The following is a 22,337-nucleotide window of genomic DNA, read 5'->3' on the forward strand; positions in this document are numbered from 1 at the left end:
CTGGCCTCATCTGGGCTGTGACAGATCTCAGAGTTGGGGCACTTGCCTACGAACCGTTCTCCCAAGGGCTGGCTGCAGGGCCACTCATGGTTTTCATGTTCCACTGTGAGTGCTGGGGTGGCCATGGTGAGCCTACTACACAGGCCCAGTCCTCAGGGCATGCACAGGAAGATGAACAAGAAAACCTTTCAATTTTGTGTGAGTTGGACTCTCAGGAGACAAGAAACCCAGGGTCTGGGGCACACAGAGGAGGGCTCAATTCTGCCTAGTTAGGGTGGGGTAGAGGGACAGGGAGCAGGGAGCTCAAGCTGGGGCTAGATACCAGGCAGGCCACATCATCCATCATCAACTCTCAGCAACCCCAGCCCCCAAAGCCCACCTCCTTTCTAATCTTCCCATCCAAAGTCCCAGGACAGGCTCTGATTGGACATACTGGGGTCATGTGCTCATCCTGACTCAATCACAGTGGCCTAGAAGATACATTATGTTGGTAACAGCAGGCAGGGGCTGATGCCAGAGAAGGCAAGTCTGCTGTGTTTGGAGCCAGAAGCTGATTAGGAGTTGGGAAGTTTCTCAGACTCACCAAGCTCTGACCCTCCTTCAACCTCTGGGCCTTTGCACATGCAATTCCCTCTTCTCAGAAAACTTTTCCCTCACTCTACCAGGCTTTCCTCCAGGTCCCCACTCAAATATCACCTCCTCCTAGTGGTCTCTTACTCTGTACAGGGCACTCGCTGCCAGACACAGCTCATTCGCTAACTGCCTAGTAGAAGGGCGGTCTAGGCTCCCACTGCTAGCGCAGGGCCTGCGGGCCGGGACGCCTCGAGGAGCCCAGGCCCCACAGGAGGCGCTCAAGAAACGTCTCCGAGGAAAGGGATGTCACTCAAACACACGCGCGCCCATCCACACACAGACCACACCCGCCACCCGCCCGCTTGAAGGCCACAAGTTGGGGTACGCTTGGATCCCACCCACCTAGAAACCCACCTGGTCGGAACTCACGGACACACCCCAGCCATAGACCACTCGGATCACGGTGCACAGGCTCAAACACGCGTGCGCCCACATACGCTCGGCCACACACAGGCCCCGTTCTCAGTTACAAACAAGGCACGCGCAAGCGCGCGGACAACTAGATCAACTCAGTCGTGGGCCCACCCGAAACCAGGCACCCACTACGCGCACGCGCGGCCCCGAGTCCCCGCCCCCTCCGGGTCTCGCCCGTCAGGGGCGGGGCGCTCTGGGGGCGGGTCTGCGGCACCGCCCGGGAAGCTGCGCGAGGCTGGGCTGCCGCCACCACATCCACCTACTTCTTTTCCTCCTCCGAGTCCAAGCGAGCCGAGCCGGGCCGGGGCCAAGCCGAGGGCTCCGAGGGCGCGGGCGGAGCGGGGCACAGAGTCATGGCGCACCAGACCGGCATCCACGGTGAGGGCGGATGGCGGACGGGCAGGGGGCCGAGGGTCAATGCTCGCGGCTGCGCCCCCTTGCTGGGTCTCGGCCCGTTTCTTCCCAGGCACCAGCCTGGGGAAGCTTCCTGTTCTCTTTTGCAGCCGCGGGTCGCCTGGGGTGGGCACATCTTGGTGGGATGCGGACTTACTGTGCGTAGTTGAGGGTGGGCGTACATGTACGCACACAGCTGTGGTGGAAGTATCGGTGTTCCCATCTGGGGGTGGATGTGCCTGTGTGTGCCCATCTATGTATTTTTGTTCCTTTCTGGGGGTGGGTGTACCCGGATGTGCACATCTGAGGGAGTGTGCACGCATGTGAATTTGTCTTGTGTGTACAGTCCTGTGTGTGCACATCTGGATCTGACTGCTTGTGTACATCCAGTGCACATGCACTAATGGCTGATTGGACACTGTCGCATGGAATCATCTTTAGACATCAGTGTTTCGTGACTGTGTGCACATGTCTGTGGGTGTCTGTGTGCGTGTGCACAAGTTGGGTGCATTTCAGTGTTCATTTGTTACCATGGATGCATGTATGGCTCGTATTGGTTTGTGTCTGTGTGAGGAGGGGGCCCTGACCTTGGGCTCCTCCTGAGACCCTCACAAGCTAGGCTGGGAAAAACCTGGGACAGGTTTTTTTCTAAGTGGGATGTGGAGAGTCGCCAATCTGACCTTGACCTCTGATCTCCCTGCCATTTTCCACTCTGATCTCCTGAGTCTGCCCCAGCCAGTGCTGGAAGGCTCCTGCTCCAAACTGGAGGCAGGGAAGAGGGTCCTGACCCTAGAGATTCCAGGCCAGCTCCCCCCACCCCAAGCTTCTCCAGTCCAGAGCATCACCCTCCTCCCCCAAGGGGCCAGTTTCCTCCTTATACAGGATGGGGAAGAAGCAGTGGCCAGGAGCCAGGTGTCCTGACCCTACCTGGGCCTCAGTGTCCTCCTGTGTCACTGGCCTGGGAGGGCTGCCTGGCCTGTGGGGAAGGCCCAGATAGCCCAGTGGTTTGGCTGTCAGCCACTCCTCCCACCACATCAGGATCCCCTGCCCTGGGCCATCACTATCAACCAGCCTGACCGCCTGGATCTCTGCTTGTGGTTGTGGCCGCTTGGTGGCTGGCCCTGAGAGGGTTTCCCTGGCCACACCCCACAGGACCAGAAAAGGCAGGGGCCTGGGTCTGGGCCAGCCATTCTCCAAGAAGAGCTGGAGGGGTGGCTTCATGACTCAGCCCCAGAGAAGGGAACAGCCCCTCACCAGACCTGCCCCTTCCTTCCCCTTTGTCTGATCATTGCTGCTGCCTCCAACTGAGAAGGGATCAGAAGTTAGGGCTCTTCCTCCCCATTGTAGGCTGGCCAGTCCTGTGGCCTGGGCCCTTCCTCACTCCCTCATTTCTCATATGCTGCGATGGGCCTGCCTAGGGAAATCTGAGGGCTGAGCCCCCCTTCCAGCCCTCCTGTCAGGGAGCAGCCCACTCCTTCCCATTTCTGTCCTGAGGAGGCTGCAGGAGAGATCATCCTGGATGCCCAGGTGCCAGCCCTGACCTGGCCATAGGTGTGGATCTGCTGCCTCAGAGCTGGGCAGGGGAGGGACCTGTAACCTGAGGCTTACTGGGAGGTGGGGTGGGAGGTAAGGCAGCGGGGGGGTGGTGGTGGGGGTGGTGGGGGACATGCATCTTTGATGATAGAGGCTCAGGTGTCCCAGGCCTGGCCTCTGGATTATTGATGGTGCCTGAGGAGGCATGGAGGGGGATGTGTCTTCCACTACTGGGGTGTCACTTTGTCCTGGTAACACTAGAAGGGGCGTGTCAGCCTCTCCCTTGGGAGAGGTCTAAGCAGGTGGAAGTGACAGCTCAGCACGGCCTGTCTCGCCGTCATTACAGTAAGAAAAATTAATAATTGCTGGGACTTCCCTGCGAGTCCAGTGGTTAAGACTTTGCCTTCTGCTGCAGAGGGTGCAGGTTCATTCCCTGGTCGGGGAGCTAAGATCCCACATGCCTCAGGGCCAAAAAAACAAAACATAAAACAGAAACAGTATTGTAACAAATTCAATAAATACTTTAAAAAAATGGTCCACATCAGAAAAAAATCTTAACAAAATAATAGTAATTGTTATTAGGAGAGGCTCTAACCATGTGAGGGGTATTAGCTCCGTGTTATAGATGAGTTTGAGGTTCAATGAGGTCAGAGGTCACAGATAGCTATGGGAAAGGTGGAGCCCCCAAGGTCAAGCTCTTCATCAGGGACCTGCTTGGGGTCCGCTGAGGGGCAGCTCTGTCCTGGCCTAGTGGGGCTGTGTCTCCATGCCATGCTGCTCTCAGCCCCAAGGGCCTGCCGGGCTTAGCTGGGACCCTGCCCACCCAGTGGCCTTGGAGGGTGGTACGCAGCGTGAAGTCTCAGGCTTAGGGTCACCCTGCACGATGGGCACCTGAGGACATGACCAGAGTTTGTTTTCCTAAAGGCCCACCCCCACCCCGCCCTCGAGCTGCCGGATCTGGGCCCTATAAATATTCTCTGACCTCAGCCGTCCAGCTGTGTTCCTGCAGAATTCTCCTGACCCCTGGGCAGCCCCAAGGTCATGCTGGCCTGGCCCTGTGCACCCAGAGACCCAAGTAGGTCCTTCCCAACTTGGACCTTGGTTTCCCTCTCTAAACCACCAGTGGATCTGTGACTTCCATGGTTCCCTAGCTCTGACCATGATCCTCACTTCTGCACTTGGGTCCTTGGTCACTCACTGGCTGTCACCTTTCAGGTCTGTGGCTCAGGGACCAAGACAGGGTCTGTTTGGGGGAGACCCTGAGAGTCACTCCTCTTTCCAGCTGCCTGGGGGTAGAGGCTTATTGCCCCCTGGCAGGGCTGTGCCGGGGCTGGCCTGGCTCCCCAGGGCCTTTCAGGGTTAGGCAGTGTGGCTGGTAGGCTGGGGCTGGGTGTGCATGCATGTGTGTCAGTGTGTACCTCTGTATTTCTGTGTACACTTTGTACAGCCATTTGCCTGTACACACATGTTAGCCATGCTTTGCATTTGCATGTGTGTGAATTTATTAGCACCCTGGGGACTGTATCTGTGTGTGTGTGTCTGTGTGTTTGCACGTTTAAATGTGTGTGTCCATTTATGTTTGACCAGCTGAGTGGTGTGTTCATGTATGAGGGCGTTTGCATTTCTGTTCCTCTCTCTGTCACATAGTGTTTATGTGTTTCGTTCACACATGCTGGACTGAGTATGTACCCATTGGCACGTGCAACATGCAATGTATGCGTGTGTGTATGCGTGTACATGTGTGAGTAGAGTGGGCAGTGCTCATTGGGAGCAGTTGTTCTTGTATTTCTGTCTGTGGACATGACGGTGCTAGGAGTGTCCCAGGCCAGCTCTGTGCTGGGTCTTCTTGGGGGGCAGGGGACAGGAGGGGGCCGTACACTCTGGCTGGTTTGGCCTGTCCCAGAGCCCGCCCCATTCTTGGGTGGGCTGTCCCATCCCCGTGTGCCCTGTCAACAGAGCCATCCCAGCCAGCAGGCCGCCCGCCTGCCACCTCTGCTGGCTAAATTTGGGAGCTTGTGTTCAGCGGCTGTCTCGGGTTCCCAGTCACATGGGGGGCCGTATTTAACCCGGCTCCCAGCTCCGCCACCAGACCCCCAGGACAGAGCGGGCCCTGAGTGTGTCCTGCCCACCGTGCTCCCTCTGTCTGCTCATCCTCCACCATGTTTCTTGTTCTGGTAGCTACGGAGGAGCTGAAGGAGTTCTTTGCCAAGGCGCGGGCTGGTTCTGTGCGACTCATCAAAGTCATCATTGAGGACGGTGAGTGCTTCCTACAGGCGAGGGTACAGGCTGGTGGCGGGACCCTGCTGCTTCTCTGGGAGGTGGGGGGACATTGGCCTCCAGCCCTCACAGGGCCTCAGTTTCCCATCTGCAAATGGGAGGTGTCTCGTAGGAGAGCTTTGGAGGTGGGCATGGTCATTCTGCCTGTTACACTGAGCAGAAAGCTGAAGCTGGGAGGATAGCAAGGAGAGCCCTCCCCGGGGGGTCCCGCCCAGCCTCCCCAGAGGCTCTGTAGTTGGCCGTTGGCCTAGTCAGGGGGCTGGGCTGGGTTAGGTAGGGTGGCAGGGGATGAGTAAGGCCAGGCACTGCCCCTTGTGGCTAGTGCCACTCACCTCCCCGTGTGGTCGGCAAGCCTGGCCTCGCTTGGCCACTGGCTGGGGGAGATTCCTAAGGAGAAGCCAGAGCCCTGCCCTTGGGAAGTGCCCTCACAATGGGGAGAAGGGACTCGTGTCAGCCTCTTTGAGAGCAGGACTAGGGGATTCTGGGCTTGGCTAGGCCTTGACCTGGACCCGGGATACCTGGGGCTTCCGCAAGGGGAGGTGCTGGGGATATAGGGGTTGGCTGAGGCCTGAAGTGGGGAGGGGCTTTGAGGGGGTAGAGGATTAGACTGAGGCTTGGGGGGACTTGGGATAGAGGAGTCCTGGGGTAGAGGACAGCTGAGGGGCTAGCCCTGGAAGTAAAGGGTACAGACTACAGGACTGGGGGTGGGCCGGGCCGCCACGAATCCTTCCAGCCCTTTTTGGTAGCCATGCAGTAGTGGGCCCTGCTGGGGGCTCCCCGAATGGGCTTGGTGCCCAGCTGACTTTTCACACATTGAATTGGGTCAAAGCAGGGTCTGCTCAGACCCAGAATTCACCCCAGGCTTTAGGGCCAGAGTTGTGCTGGGCTTTGTCCAGGGTCCCCAAATTCAGATACCCTCAGAGGCTGGGTCAGGGTCATTGGGGTAGGTCAGCCCCCTGGACCCCTCCAAAGAAGCAGACTCGTGGACCCCAGTCCTCAGCCTTCCCTGTCGCCTCCCAGACAGGTCGTCCCTGTAGACACTTAGCAGGAGGAGTCTCTAGGTGAGCCCTTACCTGCATTCAGCATTACAGCTGTTGGGGCACCTGGGAATGCCCAGGAGGGTCCAGGCCTCCTGACAGGCAGCCATTGCCCAGCTCCCACTGAGTGTGGCTTCATCTCCTGATTTTTCTAGAGAAGCCATGAATTACACTTCTTATGTGAAACTTCCCAGTTTGAAAAATGTTGGCAACACATTAAATAACTTGGGCAGTGCTGTTGGGGTCCGGTGGGCTGGTGACTGCTGGTTTTCAGTCTTGATCCCATCTGAGCTCTGGGAGGATAGGTGAGGAGGCCAAGGCCAGAGGGAGGTGGCCTGGCTTGTTGGGACTCCTAGACAGCCAGGCCCCTTGCTCCCATCAGGAGGGCCTGGTGGTCAGGCGCAGTACCCCCTGGCCAGGCGGTGATTGTCCCCTTGCCCCAGTTCTTCCTCTAACCTGGGCCTGTGCACATCTGGGCTGGTGTTCAGTGCCACGCTGAGGCCTTGTGGGCTGATAAGTCAAGTGTATGTCCAGCCTCGATACCCCATTCAGCCACTCGGCCCCAGGCATTTAGAGGTTGGCTGCTTTTGATATGTTACTTTTGGGGAAGCTGCAGCTGGTGGGGGGCAGCAGGGTAGCTGTTTATACAGTGTCTGGTTAAGAGCCCCTGTCTCCCTCTTGCCCATGTGCCTTTGCGCCTGCAGATCCCTGTGGCCTGAGGCTGTGATCCCACTTCCTGTAGCACATTCGTTCTGAGAAAGGTGTGCTGGGGGCTCTGCTGGAGCCCCAGGCTGAGGAAGGAGGAGGCAGGAGGTAGCCCAGTGGGGCTGTGTGCTGAGGAGCTGTGTGGTGGGTCTGAGTGTGTGGGTGTCTGTGAGGGGTCATGTTGTTGGTGGCTGTGGGCATGTGGCTGTGTGTCTTTTTTTTTTTTTTTTGGCGGTACGTGGGCCTCTCACTGTTGTGGCCTCTCCCGTTGCGGAGCACAGGCTCCGGACGCGCAGGCTCAGCGGCCATGGCTCATGGGCCTAGCCGCTCTGCGGCATGTGGGATCTTCCCGGACTGGGGCACAAACCCGCGTCCCCTGCATCGGCAGGCGGATTCTCAACCACTGCGCCACCAGGGAAGCCTGTGGCTGTGTGTCTTGGTGCTGTTGCCTGTGCTGGGTCAGCTGTGGGCATGTTCTCGAGACCATTTCTGTGTGTGTGTGTGTGTGTGTGTGTGTGTGTGTGTGTGTGTGTATAGAGGGAGCAACCTCGGGCTGTCGGCTATGTGTCCTCATTCACTCATGACTGAGTCACACAGACAGCCTTCAGGGACGTGGTGGCTCCAGGGGAAGGTGGAGTGTGTGGTCAGTGGGTCTGAGTCACCGCCAGAGGCCGAGGACCACAGTCACAGGTGGGTGTGGGACATGGCTACTCCTTGGCTCACCTGGCCTCTGCCCCCAGAGCAGCTCGTGCTGGGTGCCTCGAGGGAGCTGGTGGGCTCCTGGGACCAGGACTATGATGGGGCCGTGCTGCCGCTGCTGGATGCCCAGCAGCCTTGCTACCTGCTCTACCGCTTGGACACGCAGAACGCCCAGGGCTTCGAGTGGCTCTTCCTCGCCTGGTCACCTGATAACTCCCCTGTGAGTCCTAGGGACCCCTGCCCAGCCCCCAGATTGGAGGTGGGGGGAAAGCTGGGTCTGACTGAGATAACACGGCCCTGCCCCAGGGAGTCTGAACAGGGGAGACATCAGATCCTGCTCTAGAGAGTAGGAGAGCAAGGGATGAGGTCCTGCGCTTGGAGCCTGGGGTCTCTGAGAGCCTCCCAGCCTGATCAGCCTGGCTCTGGGAGGCAGAGGTTGGACTGGACAGCGGCTCCCCCTGCTGTCTGAGCCACCCTACTGCAGCCTCGCCCCCTCTGCTGGGTGCTCTGCTGCGCCCTCTGCTGGGTGTGTGGGCACAATGAGGTGACCAGGTCCCCACCCAGAGGCTCCTGCCTGCTCCTGGAAGGGCAGCCCTGCCTGGAGGGGTCTCATGGCTTGGCCCCCACCCTTCAGGTGCGGCTGAAGATGCTGTATGCGGCCACAAGGGCCACAGTGAAGAAGGAGTTTGGGGGCGGCCACATCAAGGATGAGCTCTTCGGGACTGTGAAGGTAGGCCCCCTCCGCCGGGCGCCCCTCGCCCCCTTCAAGGCCAGGACCACTGGGTTGTGGTCATGGACCCACAGAGGGTGAGGTGTTATACAGGGTCACAGAGTAAGTGGGTGCCAGGCTTCGGGATGAGTAGGGAGGGCTGCGAGGGTCCAAGGTCTGCAAGCTGGGGTGCTTAGTGGACTTCTGCCAGCCCACCCCAAGGTGCTCATTTATGCCTCTATATCCACCGGCCAGGATGACCTCTCCTTTGCTGGGTACCAGAAGCACCTGTCATCCTGTGCGGCGCCTGCCCCGCTGACCTCGGCCGAGAGAGAACTTCAGCAGATTCGTATTAACGAGGTGGGTGCGCTGGACAGGGTGGGCAGAAGTCCTGGCCCGAGGCCCTCGAGGTCACGTCAGGCCCTGCTGGCCAAGCCTGTGTTCCCCAGGTGGGCTACCCCCTGGTTTGGGCAGGTGAGGGCCTCGCTCAATGTTCATCTGTCCCCAGGTGAAGACAGAGATCAGTGTGGAGAGCAAACACCAGACCTTGCAGGGCCTGGCCTTCCCTCTGCAGCCTCAGGCCCAGCGGGCACTTCAGCAGCTCAGACAGAAGACAGTCAACTACATCCAGCTGGTGGGTGCCTGTTCCCTGTCCCAGGCACACACTCAGGGCGTGCTGCACCTCCACCCTGCTCCTGCGCACACGTATGAGCTCACTTCAGCTCAGCCACGTACTGGTGGGAACACGCTGCCTTCCATCCCTACCTGTTCCCTACAGTCGCCATGTGTGGTGGCTGCACTCTGTTCCCCTGCCCTGCCCGGCCCCGGCTCACCCACAGGGACTCCTGTGAGACACTGTCCCTCAATCCGCCCTCCACGCTGCGTACACACATCACCCCTGGGTTCACCTCTCAGCCCTGAGCCCCTTCCTGTCCCAGACTCCCTCTGCAGCCCCCTGACCACCCCCTTTCCCCAGCCAGGGTCCCTGTGCCCCAGTGGTCCAGCCTGCCCCCTTTCAAGCAGAATGGGTCCTCAGCTCTGAGGATAGGCTGGCCCAAGGGTGATGCCTCCTTGAGGTGAAGGCCCTACCCACTGTCCTGTCCACTGTCCTTGCTGGAACTTGCTCCTCTAGCAGAGTGTTCAAAGGGGCAGAGTTGAGGCTGCACCCAGGAGTGGCCTCTTCAGAGGGACCCGCATGGCAGGATGGGGGAGGGGAGCCCCGGGAGAGGGAGATGACAGCAGGTTCCCACCTCAGGGAATTCTTGTTGGCGAGGGTGGGCCTGGGCCCTGCCCCGCGTGGTGCCCTCACGTCTCCCTTGCCCCTCGGCAGAAGCTGGACCTGGAGCGGGAGACCATCGAACTGGTGCACACAGAGCCAACGGACGTGGCCCAGCTGCCATCACGGGTGCCCCGGGATGCCGCCCGCTACCACTTCTTCCTCTACAAGCACACCCATGAGGGTGACCCCCTGGAGTCTGTGGGTGAGTGGCCACAGCAGGGCCCCTGTGCTGGCCCACAGCTGGGTGGGCTGCCTGCAGGGGCCATGGGGCAGCAGGAGTCCCAGGCCCACCGCAGCTCACCTCCCTGTTCTCCGCAGTGTTCATCTACTCGATGCCCGGCTACAAGTGCAGCATCAAGGAGCGCATGCTCTACTCCAGCTGCAAGAGCCGCCTCCTTGATTCTGTGGAGCAGGACTTCCAGCTGGAGATCGCCAAGAAGGTGGGCACCCATTCCCTAGGGCCTCGCCTCTCAGGGCCCTGTCACCCCACCCTCCACGTGGGGCATCAGGGTCCTGTGAGAATGGCAGAGCAGGGGCATTGTTTCCCTGTTGGTTGGATGGGGAGACTGAGGCCCAGGGGGTAGTGTGCATAGCCCAGGCCGCCCAGGTAACTGATGTCTTGGACAAGCCCCAGCTGTGACACCCATATCTCTCCTTTTCCTGGGTCTGGAAGGCAGGTAGGGGGTGACAAGGCCTGCAGGGCAGCAGGCTTGTGCTCTGTGCTCCTGGAGGTGCGTTTCAGGTGGGGATCTGAGAGGACACCTCAGGGTTAGAGTAAGAGAGATCAGGGGGGTGCCCCAGGAGTGGGGGTGACCAAGGGTGGTGTGTGTTAGGGCCATCCACCCTTGGAGTGACCAACCACTGCCTTGCCCTGCACAGATTGAGATTGGCGACGGGGCGGAGCTGACGGCCAGCTTCCTCTATGACGAGGTGCACCCCAAGCAGCATGCCTTCAAGCAGGCCTTCGCCAAGCCCAAGGGCCCCGGGGGCAAGCGGGGCCACAAGCGCCTCATCCGTGGCCCCGGCGAGAATGGGGACGACAGCTAGGTGATGGGACCTGAGCCCTGCTGGCATGTGGAACTGTGGGGCTGCCCCTACCCCACCCCCACCCCATCCCCGCGGCCACCTCCCTCCTTCCCAGCCTGGGCTCTGGGGTGACCTCCTGTGGGCAGGAGGGCTAGTGAGTGAACATTTTTGCAGCTTCCGAGGACCACTGGGCTGGCATTTTGCAACCCTCCTGCTCTGCTGTTCCTGCCTCTCTTCCATGTGCCCAGGGCATCTGGGGACCCTGCCCAGCTGGTTCAAGGGGCTGGGTGGGGGGCCTGGCATGAACCTGGCCCCCAGGGGAACTGAGACTAGGGTCCCAGCATGGCCAGAAGCCTTTGGCCACAAGGGGTGCAGTCATTTGGGGCTGGGGCAGGGGGTCATTGCAGGACGAGATGGTTGAATGCTGTATTTTTTAAAGAATAAAATATTTTTAAATCAACAGCTGAGTCTGGCCCTGAGGGACCATCTCTAGCACTGGGAATGGGGAAGCCCTGAGCATAGAACTGTCCCCTCCCAATGCAGAAGGGGCCTGTTGGCCTGCTAGGTGGAGCCCCAGCCCTCCCGGCTGCAGATGTGTGGGAGAACCTGTGTTCCTTTGTATGAGGGCACAGCGTGGAGAGGCCGGCTTGTCGATGGGAGCTCCATCCAAGAGGCAGGCACACCTCTGCTGTGATATGGGGGATCTGGGTGGATTCGTTTTCTGTGGCTGCTGTAACAAAGTACCACAAACTTAGTGGCTTAAAACTACACATTTATTCTCTCACGGTTCTTGAGTCTGAAATGAGTCTTACAGTGCTAACATCACAGTTTTAGCAGGGCTGTTTCCTTCTGGAGGCCTCGGGAATCCATTTCCTCACCTTTTCCACCTTCTAGAGGCCGGTTGCATTCCTTGGCTTTTGGCCCCTCCATCTTCAAAGTCAGGGGCATAACATCTTCTCTCTGATTCTGCTTCTCTCTACTTCTGTGGTCATATGACCATCAGTAGTCAAATCCCCTCTGCCTGTGTCTTATAAGGACATTGTGATTGTATTCAGATAATCCAGAATACTCTGCCCATCTCAAGATCCTTAACTTAATCCCACCTGCAAAGTCTCTATCACGTAAGGGAACGTATTCACAGGTTCCGGGGATTAGGACATGGACCTCCTTGGGGGCCTGCCACAGTGAGTAAGCTCCGTCCACTAGGTTTCCCGGCTGCCGTGGGACTGAGGCATGGTGGCTGCTTTCGTGGACCTCTGGATCTTGGTGTCTCCAGCCCGTGTGCGCATGTGTAGACTTCACTGTCAGCTCATTGGCCCTCTCTCGGGTACCTGCGTTCTGCCCCGAAGGGCCTGGGTTTCTGGTCCCAGGGAGTCTGAGAGAATCTCCCTCAAGCTTGGGATTCAGCAGGAACCAGAACTTCATTCTCTGCCTCTGAGAAGTGGGTGGAAGACCCCTCCCATCCTGGGTGGGAGTTGTGCAGGGGTGGGGACATGTGGGGCTGATGATGGATTCAGCTGCTGGATGGGCACCGTCCTTTTTCTTGAGAGTGCATCTTGGGCTGGGACTCAGGGCAGTATCCCATCCCTGGGGCCCCTCTCAGTCCCTACTAAAGCCCTTATTTATTTATTTTTAAATTTTATTTTTATTTATTTATTTATGGCTGCATTGGGTTTTCGTTGCTGCGCGCAGGCTTTCTCTGGTTGCGGCGGGCAGGGGCTACTCTTCATTGTGGTGCATGGGCTTCTCACTGCAGTGGCTTCTCTTGTTGCGGAGCACGGGCTCTAGGCTTGCGGGCTTCAGTAGTTGCAGCACACAGGCTCAGTAGTTGTGGCTCACGGGCTTAGTTGCTCCAAGGCATGTGGGATCTTCCCGGACCAGGGCTCAAACCCGTGTCTCCTGCATTGGCAGGCAGATTCTTAACCACTGTGCCACCAGGGAAGTCCTAAAGCCCTTAGAATTGTAGGGAGGAGAGCTGGAACCCTAGCCAGAACCCAGAGAAGGAGACCTGTCCTTTCCCACCCCAAACACTGGTTCCCAGGTGAGCAGGAAGACAATGTCATCATCCTCAGACTGCTAAAGCACCTGGGCCTGTGCACCAGCTGGACGCCTGGCAGCTTGGCGCCTGCCTGCCATGACACCCATCCAGAGGTGGGCACAGAGAAGCACAGAGAAGCTTCCCCCTCCCAGCAGAAGCTCTGTTTGTTTGTTCATTCATTCACTCATTCATTTAACCATCACTCAGAAACACTCTCTGCCTGCCCAGGGCTGAGTGCTGGAGACCCATGGATTCAGCAAATATTGAACACCTACTATGTGCCGGGTACTTTGCTGGGCTCTGGGGACACAGACAAAGAGATCCTTGCCCTCAAGTAGCTGACATTCCAGCAGAGGAATAAGAGAATATACAAGAAAACATGAAAAATCAGTATTATGGTGTGTTAGCAGGTAAAAACTGTTAAGGACAAATTACATAAAAGAGCCCAGGAATATCCGATCTGGGGTAGGGTGTTTATAAGAATGTCAGAGAAGGCCTCATTGAGAGGGTGATGTGTGAGCAGAGATGTAAAGGTGGTGAGGGAGGGGGCTATGTGAGTGTCTGGAAAAAGCTTCAAGAAAGAGGGAATGGGGACTCCCTGGTGGACCAGTGGTTAAGACTCCATTCTCCCAATGCAGGGGGCCCAGGATTGATCCCTGGTCAGGGAACTAGGTCCCTCATGCCACAACTAAAAGATCCCGCATGCCACAGTGAAGATCCTGTGTGCCACAACTAAGACCCAGTGCAGCTAAATAAACAAACAGCACATTCAAAGGCCCTGGGGCAGGAGAGTACATGGGTGTGTTCAAGCCACAGCTAGAAGGCCAGTGGCTGGAGACTGGTCAGGGACGCAGTGGGAGGGCAGATACCATAGGACCTTGCTGGCTACGATGTAGACTGGCTTTGACCCCAGAAAGGGCCATGGAGGCGTCTGAGCAGAGGAGGGACCTAATGTGACCTAGGGGTCTAATGAGAATAAGCTGTGGGGCTTGAGAGCAGAATCAGGACAACCCTGAGGAGGCAATGACTGCACTGGTCTAGGCAAGAGGTGCTGGCGGCTCAGACCAGGCTGGCGGATGTGAAGGTGGGGGGCGACGGGCAGATTCTGAACCTGGAGCCAGCAGGACTTGCTGAGGGTCCTGGGTCACCTTGAGGCTTTGGGCCTGAGTGATCTGTTATGATTACCTGGGTCAGAAGGATCGTGTGAGACGATCCTCAGGGGAGGATGAGCCAGGAGGTCCCAGCTGGTCCAGCCATGGGGTTTGTTCTCTGATGGTGTGTTGGGAATGCAGAGGAGGCCCTGCTTCTAGAGGAAGTGGCAGCTGCAGTGGTGCAGGTGAGCCTGGGCAAGGCCAGTGCTGCCCCCCAACCCTGTATGCCAGGCCTGGCATGGCACACAGCCCTGGGGATGGGGCCGCAGGGCAGGAAAGGGCAGTGTGGGAGCTGCTGGCCTGAGAGTGCTGCCTGGGAGCAGGGGCTGAGCAGACCCTGGCATGGGTGTCAGCAGCCCACCGAGGTCTGGCACTGCCCCTAATTCCACTCTCTCACTGACCTTAGACTGGACTCTGGGCGGTTGTTTCTCCCCAGACTTCCCAGAGGACCGGTGTGAGGCCCATGTGGGATGTAGCGGATTCTTAGCACAGGCTGTGGAGAAGGGGGTGGGGGGGAGAGTGGAAAGAGGAAGAGGTGAAGGGGCCGGCTGCCACCTGACTATGCAAATGGCCTCTGACTCATTGCATCCACCCTGCCCCCCCCGACACCCCTGCCCTGGGCGTGGGGTGAGGGAAGGAAGGGGGCTAGCATATTGCAAAATTCTCACTTCCTCTGTTCCCCAAGCCGTCACCGTGGGAAGGGGCTGTGAGCGCGAAGCATCCTTCCCTGCAGCTGCTGCCTAGTCTGCCAGCCAGACCCTCTGGAGAAGCCCCCATTCCCTGTCATGGTAGGACAGCAGCCCTCAGTCCCCAGAGAAGGGGACAGTGGGAAGTGGTAGGGAGAAAGGTGGGTTTGGTGGCTGCAATGGTGAAAGGGACAGTCACCCAGGTGGCCCTGGGGAAGCTCACTGAACCCTGAAGACATCAGAGCAGAAGACCTTCTCTGAGCCATGAGACACAAACCCGTTGCTTGGGTGAGGAGGCTGGGGCCTAGGGCTGTGCTCAGTGGTGATGCTGGGCCCTGTCTGCCCTTTGCTGCCCAACCTCCCCTCCAGTCCTTTCTGACCCACAGAAGGTTGAGTGCTTGGGCTGGGTGAGGTGGGCAGAGGGGGAAAGAGCTGGGCAGTGCCCACCCTGCCAGGGCCCTGGGTGGTAAGCAGCCTGAGCCCCAGCAGGAGACCCTCATTCCCACCTCTTGGCCAAACAGAGAGGGAGGGCTGGGGGAAGCCTGGTAGAAAGCAGAGGGAGATTTTCAGGGGGCTGGAGGGAAGGGAAGATGCCCCTTTGCTCAGGAGGAAAGAGAAATGACCTCTGAGGAACGGAAGGGGAGAGTCGGGGAGAGCCTGGGGGGGTCTGTTGACCACCTACCTGGCTCTCCTGTCCAGTTGGGCTTTCGTTGAGTGAAAGCTCTAGATCATGAGTCTGGATTCCAGGTCTCAGAACCAGTTCTGACTCCCTGTTCTGAGTCAAAGGCTGGGCCTCAGACCCGAGTCCAAGTTCCCTGTGGGTCTTGGAGGTGGGACGGGACCTGGGCAGAGAACAGGAACCTCCCTGGAGGGCTGGGAGCCCTGTGGGAGACTGGGGGGGCAGGAGAGGTGGAGCTGGGGCCATGCTCTCACATGGTGCCCACCCCGCAGGGCCCCTGCCGTGCCTGGCACCCCCTTTCTCTCCTGGTGCAGGCGGTGGCACTGGCTGCAGCCCTGGCCCAGGGCACCCTGCCTGCCTTCCTGCCCTGTGAACTCCAGCCCCATGGCCTGGTGAACTGCAACTGGTTGTTCCTGAAGTCCGTGCCACACTTCTCGGCCGCGGCGCCCCGGGCCAATGTCACCAGCCTCTCCTTGCTCTCCAATCGAATCCACCACCTGCATGACTCTGACTTCGCCCACCTGTCCAGCCTACGGATCCTCAACCTCAAGTGGAACTGCCCGCCGGCCGGTCTCAGCCCCATGCACTTCCCCTGCCGCATGACCATCGAGCCCAACACCTTCCTGGCCGTGCCCACCCTCGAGGAGCTGCACCTGAGCTACAACGGCATCACGACCGTGCCTGCCCTGCCTGGGTCCCTCGTGTCCCTGTCGCTGAGCCACACTAACATCCTGGTGCTAGACCCCACCCACTTTGCCGGCCTACACTCCCTGCGCTTTCTGTACATGGACGGCAACTGCTACTACAAGAACCCCTGCCACTGGGCACTGGAGGTGGCCCCGGGCGCCCTCCTTGGCCTGGGCAACCTCACACACCTGTCGCTCAAGTACAACAACCTCACGGAGGTGCCCCGCCTCCTGCCCCCCAGCCTGGAGACCCTACTGTTGTCCTATAACCACATTGTCACCCTGGTGCCCGAAGACCTGGCCAATCTGACTGCCCTGCGCGTGCTTGATGTGGGTGGGAACTGCCGCCGCTGTGACCATGCCCGCAACCCCTGCATGGAGTGTCCGAAGTACTTCCCCAAGCTGCACCCTGACACCTTCAGCCACCTGAGCCGCCTCGAGGGCCTGGTGTTGAAGGACAGTTCTCTCTACAGACTGGATAACAGATGGTTCCGTGGCCTGGGCAGGCTCCAAGTGCTAGACCTGAGTGAGAACTTCCTCTATGACTGCATCACCAAGACCACGGCCTTCTGGGGCCTGGCCCGGCTACGCAGTCTCAACCTGTCCTTCAATTACCACAAGAAGGTGTCCTTTGCCCACCTGCACCTGGCGCCCTCCTTCAGGGGCCTGCTCTCCCTGAAGGAGCTGGACATGCATGGCATCTTCTTCCGCTCGCTCAGCGAGACCACACTCCAGCCGCTGACCCACCTGCCCATGCTCCAGATTCTGCGTCTGCAGATGAACTTCATCAACCAGGCCCAGCTCAGCATCTTTGGGGCCTTCCCAGACCTGCTCTACGTGGACCTGTCGGACAACCGCATCAGTGGAGCTGCGAGGCCGGCAGCCACCTTGGGGGAGGTGGACAGTGGGCCGAAGGTCTGGCTGCCATCCAGGGACCTCGCTCCAGGCCCACTGGACACCCTCAGCTTGGAGGACTTCATGCTAAGCTGCAAGAACTTCAGCTTCACCTTGGACCTGTCACGGAACAACCTGGTGACGATCCAGCCAGAGATGTTTGCCTGCCTCTCGCGCCTCCAGTGCCTGCGCCTGAGCCACAATAGCATCTCGCAGGCGGTCAACGGCTCCCAGTTCGTGCCGCTGACCAGCCTGCGGGTGCTGGACCTGTCCCACAACAAGCTGGACCTGTACCATGGGAGCTCGTTCACAGAGCTGCCGCGACTGGAGGCGCTGGACCTCAGCTACAACAGCCAGCCTTTCAGCATGCAGGGCGTGGGCCACAATCTCAGCTTCGTGGCCCAGCTGCGCTCCCTGCGTTACCTCAGCCTGGCGCACAATGACATCCGTAGCCGTGTGTCCCAGCAGCTCCGCAGCGCCTCGCTGCAGGCCCTGGACTTCAGTGGCAATGCCCTGGGCCAGATGTGGGCTGAGGGAGACCTCTATCTCTGCTTCTTCCAAGGCCTGAGAAGCCTGGTCCTGCTGGACCTGTCCCAGAACCGCCTGCATACCCTCCTGCCACGTACCCTGGACAACCTCCCCAAGAGCCTGAAGCTGCTGCGTCTCCGTGACAATAACCTGGGCTTCTTCAACTGGAGCAGCCTGGCCCTCCTGCCCCAGCTGGAAACACTGGACCTGGCGGGAAACCAGCTGAAGGCCCTGAGCAATGGCAGCCTGCCGTCTGGTACCCAGCTCCGGAAGCTGGACCTCAGCAGCAACAGCATTGGCTTCGTGACCCCTGGCTTCTTTGTTCTCGCCAAGTGGCTGGAAGAGCTCAACCTCAGTGCCAACGCCCTCAAGACGGTGGAGCCCTCCTGGTTTGGCTCCCTAGCAGGCACCCTGAAAATCCTAGACGTGAGCACCAACCCGTTGCACTGTGCCTGTGGGGCGGTCTTCGTGGATTTCCTGCTGGAGGTGCAGGCTGCCGTGCCCGGGCTGCCCAGCCGAGTCAAATGTGGCAGTCCGGGCCAGCTCCAGGGCCGCAGCATCTTCTCACAGGACCTGCGCCTCTGCCTGGACGAGGCCCTCTCCTGGGACTGTTTTGGCCTCTCCCTGATGGTGGTGGCCCTGGGCCTGGCTGTTCCCATGCTGCACCACCTCTGCGGCTGGGACCTCTGGTACTGCTTCCACCTGTGCCTGGCCTGGCTGCCCCGGTGGGGGCAGCGGCGGGGCGCAGATGCCCTGTTCTACGATGCCTTCGTGGTCTTCGACAAGGCGCAGAGCGCAGTGGCCGACTGGGTGTACAATGAGCTGCGGGTGCAGCTGGAGGAGCGCCGTGGGCGCCGGGCACTCCGCCTGTGCCTGGAGGAGCGTGACTGGCTACCCGGCAAGACGCTCTTTGAGAACCTGTGGGCCTCGGTCTACAGCAGCCGCAAGACCCTGTTTGTGCTGGCCCACACGGACCGGGTCAGCGGCCTGTTGCGTGCCAGCTTCCTGCTGGCCCAGCAGCGCCTGCTGGAGGACCGCAAGGACGTCGTGGTGCTGGTGATCCTGCGCCCTGACGCCTACCGCTCCCGCTATGTGCGGCTGCGCCAGCGCCTGTGCCGTCAGAGCGTTCTTCTCTGGCCCCACCAGCCCAGTGGCCAGGGCAGCTTCTGGGCTCAGCTGGGCACAGCCCTGACCAGGGACAACCGCCATTTCTACAACCGGAACTTCTGCCGGGGCCCCACGACAGCTGAATAGCACAGAGCAACAGCCAAGCATGCCTCATCGCCCCCCTCTACTTGCCTCTCTGCCTGGGATGCTCCAACCTGCCTTGTTCTGCGAGACCACTGCTCTGCCTCCCCCTTCCCCCAGCCCCCTGGCATATAGCAGGCACTTAATAAATGCTACCGGAGGGCTAACAGCTAACCGTGAGCTCACTGGAGGTGTGAGTGGGAGGAAAAGGGGAGAATTCTCCAGGCCTTCCTAAAATGAAGGGGAGCAAGAGGTGATTTGGGGGTAATTGTCATGGAGAAAAAGGGAGGGCCCATGGGGCATGGGTCCACGGGGGAGGGAAGATGCTAAGGGCAATTGTGTTCACTGGCATCCTTTCAGGGGAGTCTGAGGAAGGTCACCGAGTGTGGCCTTGGTCTTTCCCAGAGATCAGGCTGGGTCTTCTGCCCCTGTCAACCCCTCCCCAGATGCCCAGTCCTACCGAGCTCAGCATTCCTCTGGAACTGGTCTCAGGATCTGCCTCTCTCACCAGATGGAACTGAAGCTGCCTCAAGGGCAGAGAACCTGCAGGCCCCCTTCATTTCTGACTGGCGCCAGATTCCTTGGAGACGGCGGCCCTGGGGAATGTTCATTCCTAAGGAGATGGGGAAGATTTGAGGCAAGTTCAGAGGGGTGATTGCGCCCTCTGGTGGCCATTTCTGTGCTGCACCCAGGAGGCTGGTCCAGGCTGGGGAGAGGAAGGCCTGCGGGTGAATCCTGGCAGCAGCGAGCTGAGAGTCAGGGAAGATTCTAGGGTGAGCTCACAATCCATCCCTTTCTGTTTCCACCTAGAGCACATGCTGAGTCTCTCTGTTCTGACATCAAATGGACACCTAGATGAGCCACCACCTCTCACAGCTGATTGCACTTAGGTGAGAGTTGTAGCCAGGATGGAGTATGTGTGTGTGTTTCTAGTTTTGATACTAGATTTCAGTGTAGATTTTGCGATACTGTCAGGAGCCTTGATGCCCACATGACCAGTGTTTGGAGACAACCTGTTCACGGTCTCCACAAGTGTTTGGGGAGTTGTGGGTCCTGTCAGGCCCAGAGTTCTTGTGGTGCTTTGCCCAGGCCTGCTGCCTCACCATCCCCACAAGTAAATCTGCCCTTTGAGGAGCAGAGCAGACACTTGCAGCCTCTCAGTCAGAGCTGGGGCCTGGGGCGGTGGGAGAGTGGAACCAGCTGAGCTGGCCCAGGCCAGTCTGGGGCAGCTCAGGGCCTCTGGGCTGGAAGGTTGGAGCTCATGCAGACTTGGCTAATCTTGCAGCCCTGGTGGGGCTGTGAGGCTGCTTTTGCCCTCCCTCCAGGCCACAGCTGGGAGAGAAGTATAGGTTTCCTTCTCCTTTCTGACCTGGGTATAGGGGCTCCTGCAGGGGGCTGGCATCCCCTGTTATCTGCCTGCCTGAAAGAAAGACAGAGGAGGATCTCTGACCCACCTATCAGAAGCCCCACAAGGGCCCTGACCCAATCCGGCTTCTGGAAGGGCAGGCTGAAGTTATAGCGTGGCCCCATGAGCTTCTGTGGCCCATGCCTGGGGAGAAAAGAAAACAGGAACCATCCTCCCCCAGGCTGGAGTCTTGGGGGAGGCCCCTGCTGAGTGGCTCTGAGAAGGCTCTGGCAACATCTGGAGTGGGAGCAGGAGGCAGGGCCCTGTCCAGGGCGCCACGATTTGCCTGTCTCAGACCAACAGAGTCTGCCCTCGGGTAGTTCCCAGCTACAGCCTCCACATACATGGTCACTCACTCACGCTCCCAGACCTGGTTCTTTTGGGGCTGAGGATTCAGAAGAAGAGCATTTTGGAGATGAAGCATGGGGGCTATGGTAGGAGCACTGTTGGGCTCCGCTTAAATGAGTCTACGGGTCCATGGTGCTTGGTTCAATCTGCAGGGAAAAGCTCTGCTGCTGTCTATGGCGTCGGGGACAGAGCCACTAACCCAGGCCCCACAGCGGGTGCTAGGAGCTGGGTGGGAGATACAGTGGTCGGGAAGGGCGCACGTGGCTCGCTCCCAGCCCTCTCCTCCACACTGCTGGACATCCTCGACACTGCCCACAACACAGCTCTGCAAGGCTGTGGAAGAGATGGGCCTCAGGTCAGATTACCTGGGGCGATCACCAGCTCTGACATTTGGGTTATCCTGTGCAGGTGACCTCCCCTGCAGAGCCTGTTTGCTCATCTGAAAATGGGGATGGCCAGAGTTACTCTGCAGGCTGTTACAAGGGTTTGTGGTAATGTGTGTAAAGTCTGAGAAACCTAGCAGGTCCTTGGTGGTCATTATTTGGTAAGGGACTTATGCTGAGGACAACTAGCTGATGTGGCTTCGAGATTTTCTCTCTCCACCCAGAGATGGATCCTCCTGAAACAGGGCCCCTGCCCAGAGCACTGAACGGGGTTTGGAGGCAAATGTGGTTGAATCAGAGGCTCGTGAAGCTGGAAGGAGGACCAGGGTGCCTGCGGACCCTGGTGTTGCCTCCTTGTGCTTCTTTGCTGTTGGGGAGCAGTGTGTGCTAGACAAGTAGAGGGCATGAGACTTAGGACAACTTGACGGGAAGAAATGTAAATGTAAGGAAATGCTACCTGCTAAGATTCTAAGCTACAGCTCTCCCTTGCCCCTCTAAGACATTTTATTTAACAACCTAGGCTTCTAAATATTCTTGGGAAGCTTCCGTGACATCATACATTTTCACACTTGGATTCTTATTAGAAGCCAAGCTTCTCCTGTGTAAGCAGTTGATAAATCCATCCACTCCCTCCAGAACATTCCATCATCCTTTGTTCTCATAACAACCAGCAGCAAGAAGTTGAGTTCATGACCTTGTTGACCCAGCTGGCTCTGAGTCTTAATGAGAAGGAAGGTGGGTCTCGTTAAGCGTTCAGGGAGAAACACTACCCAAGGTAGAGGGGAAACCACACTGGGCGGAAAGGAGGTGGAGGGAGTTCCAGGCGTGGGAACGTGTAAGACAATGGAAAGGCCCTGAAGGCTCTCGTGAGGGAACAGAGCTGGGAAGGCTGAGTGAGGCATGTTTCCTGAGCAGAAAGGAACCGCGTGGTTTTTCCAAGGGGACGTGACTTCCATCACGCCCAGTGGCCTGCCCAGGTGTGTGGCTTTATCTGATGGGACCAGGACTCAGCGAGCTCTCTCAGTGTCTGGGCTGATTAGGGGCATGGGGCCACCCCCAGCCGCCCCTGGAGCTGAGAGAGGCCAGCGAGGCCAGGAGGCTCTGTGTCTTCCGGCTGCTTGGTTGATCTTCGGCTCACCTATTCTTTCTGGTAAAGTAGCCTTGGGTGTTCTCACTGGTCCCTATTATGGGCTGAATGTTGGTCTTTCCATGGGTTGAAGCAATAACCCCCAGGTGATGGCGTTTGGAGGTGGGGCCTTTGGAAGGTAATTAGATTTAGATTAGGGCGGGAGGTGGGCCCCTTGTGGTGGGATTAGTGGTTTTATAAGAAGAGGAAGAGGGAAAGGTTATGTGCATTTATAGTGAGAAAGCAGCTGCCTGCAGGCCAGGGAGAGGGCTGTCACCAGGAACTGAATCTGCTGGCACCTTGACCCGCGACTTGCAGTCTCCAGAACGGTGAGAAACAAATGTTTGTTGTTTAAGCCACGCAGTCTGTGGTGTTTCGTTACAGCTGAGACAGTCTCCGTTCATTCACTCAACACATTTGCTCAATGTCCACTGTGTGTGTCAGGTACTGTGCATGGCAT

At 58.6% G+C, this 22,337-nt stretch overlaps 1 protein-coding gene across 5 annotated transcripts; it reads left to right on the forward strand.

Moving 5' to 3' along the window:
• The first annotated feature begins 1,209 nt into the window (after positions 1 to 1,209).
• Positions 1,210 to 18,787, forward strand: LOC131763247 (twinfilin-2). 5 transcript variants are annotated; one of them, XM_059075263.2, is made up of 9 exons: positions 1,210 to 1,425; positions 5,152 to 5,229; positions 7,733 to 7,911; positions 8,326 to 8,421; positions 8,656 to 8,760; positions 8,909 to 9,034; positions 9,731 to 9,881; positions 9,998 to 10,119; positions 10,559 to 11,165. In XM_059075263.2, exons 1-9 carry the CDS (start codon positions 1,401 to 1,403, stop codon positions 10,724 to 10,726), a joined length of 1,050 nt encoding a protein of 349 aa, XP_058931246.1. In that variant the 5' UTR covers positions 1,210 to 1,400; the 3' UTR covers positions 10,727 to 11,165. The 5 variants fall into 5 exon arrangements, with proteins under 5 accessions (XP_058931246.1, XP_058931248.1, XP_066900128.1 ...); XM_059075265.2 differs by lacking the exon at positions 10,559 to 11,165 and adding an exon at positions 15,532 to 18,787 and having other exon boundaries at positions 1,235 to 1,425; XM_067044027.1 differs by lacking the exon at positions 10,559 to 11,165 and adding an exon at positions 15,532 to 18,786 and having other exon boundaries at positions 1,249 to 1,425; positions 7,738 to 7,911.
• The last annotated feature ends 3,550 nt before the right edge of the window (positions 18,788 to 22,337 follow it).

This window comes from Kogia breviceps, chromosome 10, assembly GCF_026419965.1.
Source record: "Kogia breviceps isolate mKogBre1 chromosome 10, mKogBre1 haplotype 1, whole genome shotgun sequence".
Taxonomy (NCBI): Eukaryota; Metazoa; Chordata; class Mammalia; order Artiodactyla; family Physeteridae; genus Kogia; species Kogia breviceps.